Below are 3,388 nucleotides of genomic sequence, written 5' to 3' on the forward strand. Positions count from 1 at the left end.
GGGAACAGGGTCAGGGGAGGGACCAGGAATCCCACGGGAACAGGGTCAGGGGAGGGACCAGGAATCCCACGGGAACAGGGTCAGGGGAGGGACGTGCCCATCAGTCCCACCCCAGCACGGAGGGTCCTCTGGGAACGCCCAGGGACACCCAGGGATCCATCCCACTGTCATTCCCCTGGGACAACGTGCTGGTTTTGGGATGCAGGTACCGGCTTGGGGCACCGTGGAAAAGGACACGGTGGGGACACCGGGAACGCTGCAGGACCAACCTCCTCCCTCAGCTCCAGGGGCTCATCCTGCTCCTCGAGGGGGTGCAGGGACCCCCAGGAGCCCCCCCGGCAGTGCCGTGCCCACCCAGGCCACCCTGACCCGGGACGGTGCCAAGTGTGCCGGGCTGACCCAGGTGAGCCCCGGCACCCCGCGCCGAGCCCAGACCGGGATCAGGACACAGATTTTAGGGGGGAAAAAAACCCATCTCTGAGGCGAGACGAGACAAACGGGAAAAGCGGGGAAGAGCGGAAAAGCCCCGGCGCAGACGGCGAGTTGTTGGCAGGAGCTCGGCGGGACCCCCGCGGGCCCGGCCGAGCCCGGAAGAGTTAAATCCCCGCCGGAGGGTGAGCTCAGGTAGGCTGAGCCTGGGGCTCCCCTCGAGCCGGAGGAGGGGCCTGGCTGACCAGTGCCGCCTCACAAAACCCGGCTCCCCGCCGCTATAAAAGCCGGCTCTGCCAGGCTGGGCGCGCACCGTGCCCGTGCGCCCGGGGAGCGGGCGGGGCGACCCGGAACCCCCCTCCCCGAGCCCGGCGGGGACACACACACCCCCCTTCCCCCGAGCAGCGCAGCACAGCGCCCAGGACACCCCCCCCGAACGGCTCTGAGGCTCGCCCCAACCATGTCCTTCGCCATGCTGCGCTCGGCGCCCAGCCGCTACCTGTACCCCGAGATCAGCATGCTGTCCGAGGACGAGGAGAACGGCAGCGAGAGCTCGGGCTCGGACGAGAAGCCCTTCCACCTGGACGCCGAGGGCTACGCGCTGAAGGCGGGCAAGAGGCGCGGGGCCAAGAAGGCGGCGGCGGCGGCGGCGGCGAGGCTGTCGCGGGAGCCCCGGCAGCGGCACACGGCGAACGCGCGGGAGCGCGACCGCACCAACAGCGTCAACACCGCCTTCACCGCGCTGCGCACCCTCATCCCCACCGAGCCGGCCGACAGGAAGCTCTCCAAGATCGAGACCCTGCGCCTGGCCTCCAGCTACATCTCCCACCTGGGCAACGTGCTGCTGGTGGGCGAGGCGTGCGGCGACGGGCAGCCGTGCCACACCACGCCCGCCTTCTTCCCGCACGCCGGAGGAGGTGGTGGAGGTGGAGGTGGTGGTGGCAGCCCCCCGGCGCGGGACCCCGACAGCTCCCAGCCCAAACAGATCTGCACTTTCTGCCTCAGCAACCAGAGGAAGCTGGTGAGTGGGGTGCTCGGGGGGGGGGCGGGATGTGTTGCCCAGGAATTGGGAAGGGGGGGTCTGGCAGTGCCGGAGCGCCGAGACGGGTCCGGTTTAAATGGCATCGCGCCGGGGTGAGACGAGAGGGAGCGGGGTGATTGGGATAGAAAAGCAGCTCTGGTTGGAGATGGAGAGGCACCAGAGTCCAAAATCTTCCCGGGGACCCCCCAATCTTGGGGGTCTGGGAGTGCAAGGGGCACCGAGACAGCTCTGCTTTAAATGCAGCACACCGGTGTGAGCCGAGGGGGAGCGGGGTGACTGGGATCGACGGGATAGCTGGGACACAAAAGCTCTGGTGTCTCTCTGGAGCTGGAGAGACACCAGAGTCTGTCAGAGAGTGCAAAATCCACTCAGGGGACACCCGGGTGCCCCCAGACGCGGGAGCCCGGGAGTGCCGGGGCGCCCAGACAGCTCCAGTTTAAAGGGCACCAGGCTGGTGTGAGCCGAGGGGGAGCTGGGATGACTGGGATAGAAAAGCAGCTCCGGCTGGAGCTGGAGAGACACCAGAGTCTGTCAGCGAGTCCAAAATCCTCCCAGGGGACCCCCAGGCACGGGGGTCTGGCAGTGCCGGGGTGCCAAGGCAGCTCTGCTTTAAATACCATGGCAGTGGTGTGAGCGAGGGGGGGGAGTGGGACGGCTGGGAGAGACGGGATGGTTGGGATAGAAAAGCAGCTCCAGCGGGAGCTGGAGAGACACCAGAACCTGTTGGCGAGCCCAAAATCCCCTCGGGGGATCCTCAGGTGTCCCTAGGAATGAGGGGGGTCTGGGAGTGCCGGGGCACGGAGACGGTTCCACTTTAAACAGCACCAGTGGTGTGAGCGAGGGGGAGACGGGATGGCTGGGATGGGATGGCTGGGAGAGATGGGATGGCTGGGAGAGACGGGACAGACGGGATGGCTGGGACAGACGGGATGACTGGGATAGAAAAGCAGCTCCGGCTGGAGCTGGAGAGACACCAGAGCCCGTCGGCGAGTCCAAAACCCGCTGTGGAAAATACGGTGCCTCCCCCTGAGCACGTCCAGAGCCGCTGCCCGAAGCTGCTTCCAAATCCCAAAAAAAAGAGGCAAAGGGACGGCAGGAGGGAAGCCCCGCGAGGGGGAGAACGGGATTGATTGAGGAGCTGGAAACCAGAGGCAGAGGGAAAGTGAGAGTGTGGGAAGAGCCCGTGGCTCCCCTCTGGCAGGACCAGGCAGCAAACAGAGACGGGAGAGGGATTTGGGAGCTGGGCTGGTCACAGCCAGGGCTCCCAGTATCCCAGTGCTGGGGCTCCCAGTATCCCAGTTCTGGGGCTCCCAGTATCCCAGTGCTGGGGCTCCCAGTATCCCAGTGCTGGGGCTCCCAGTATCCCAGTTCTGGGGCTCCCAGTATCCCAGTGCTGGGGCTCCCAGTATCCCGACGCTGGGGCTCCCAGTCCCCCGTGCCAATGCTCCCAATTTCCCGTGCTGACGTTCCCTGATCCTGGTGCTCCCAGTTCCCCAGTGCCTGGCTCCCTGCTCCTGGCTCCGATCCCGTGTTTTTTAGGGAATAAGTCTCCTCCCAGCCTCTGGTTGAGGTTGCTTCTGTCCCCACTGGCACCGGCACCGTCCCAGTGGCTCTGCTGGGCAGGTAGAGTAGGACATACTGGGAAAATCCAGCGGGAATTTCCTCTTGGATCCAAACCCTAAAATCCAAAAGGCAGCGAGCAGGGACATCAGACCCCCTTGAGGGTCCCCTGGCAGGAGGGGGCTGCCCAGACCCACAGGTGAGAGCAGGAGAGCAGAGATGGGGGGGTCAGGGTGGCAGCCGGAGTGATCCCTGCCTGCCCCATCCCCACGGGATCATCCCAGAGTGATCCCTGCCCACTCCATCCCTGCAGGATCATCCCGGAGTGATCCCTGCCTGCCCCATCCCCACAGGATC

At 65.9% G+C, this 3,388-nt stretch overlaps 1 protein-coding gene across 1 annotated transcript in view; it reads left to right on the top strand.

Annotated features, from left to right (window-relative positions):
* Positions 1-845: 845 nt before the first annotated feature.
* LOC113940659 (basic helix-loop-helix transcription factor scleraxis-like) overlaps positions 846-3,388 on the top strand; it is a gene marked incomplete at its 3' end in the record, with an annotated part of 4,377 nt that continues 1,834 nt past the window's right edge. The window contains exon 1 of the mRNA XM_027631799.1: positions 846-1,450. Within this exon, the coding sequence (XP_027487600.1) occupies positions 890-1,450 (561 nt within the window). The remainder of the gene's footprint in view (positions 1,451-3,388) is intronic.

The sequence above is a fragment of the Corapipo altera genome, unplaced genomic scaffold (genome assembly GCF_003945725.1).
Source record: "Corapipo altera isolate COAL_440 unplaced genomic scaffold, ASM394572v1 130092, whole genome shotgun sequence".
NCBI classification, from domain to species: domain Eukaryota; kingdom Metazoa; phylum Chordata; class Aves; order Passeriformes; family Pipridae; genus Corapipo; species Corapipo altera.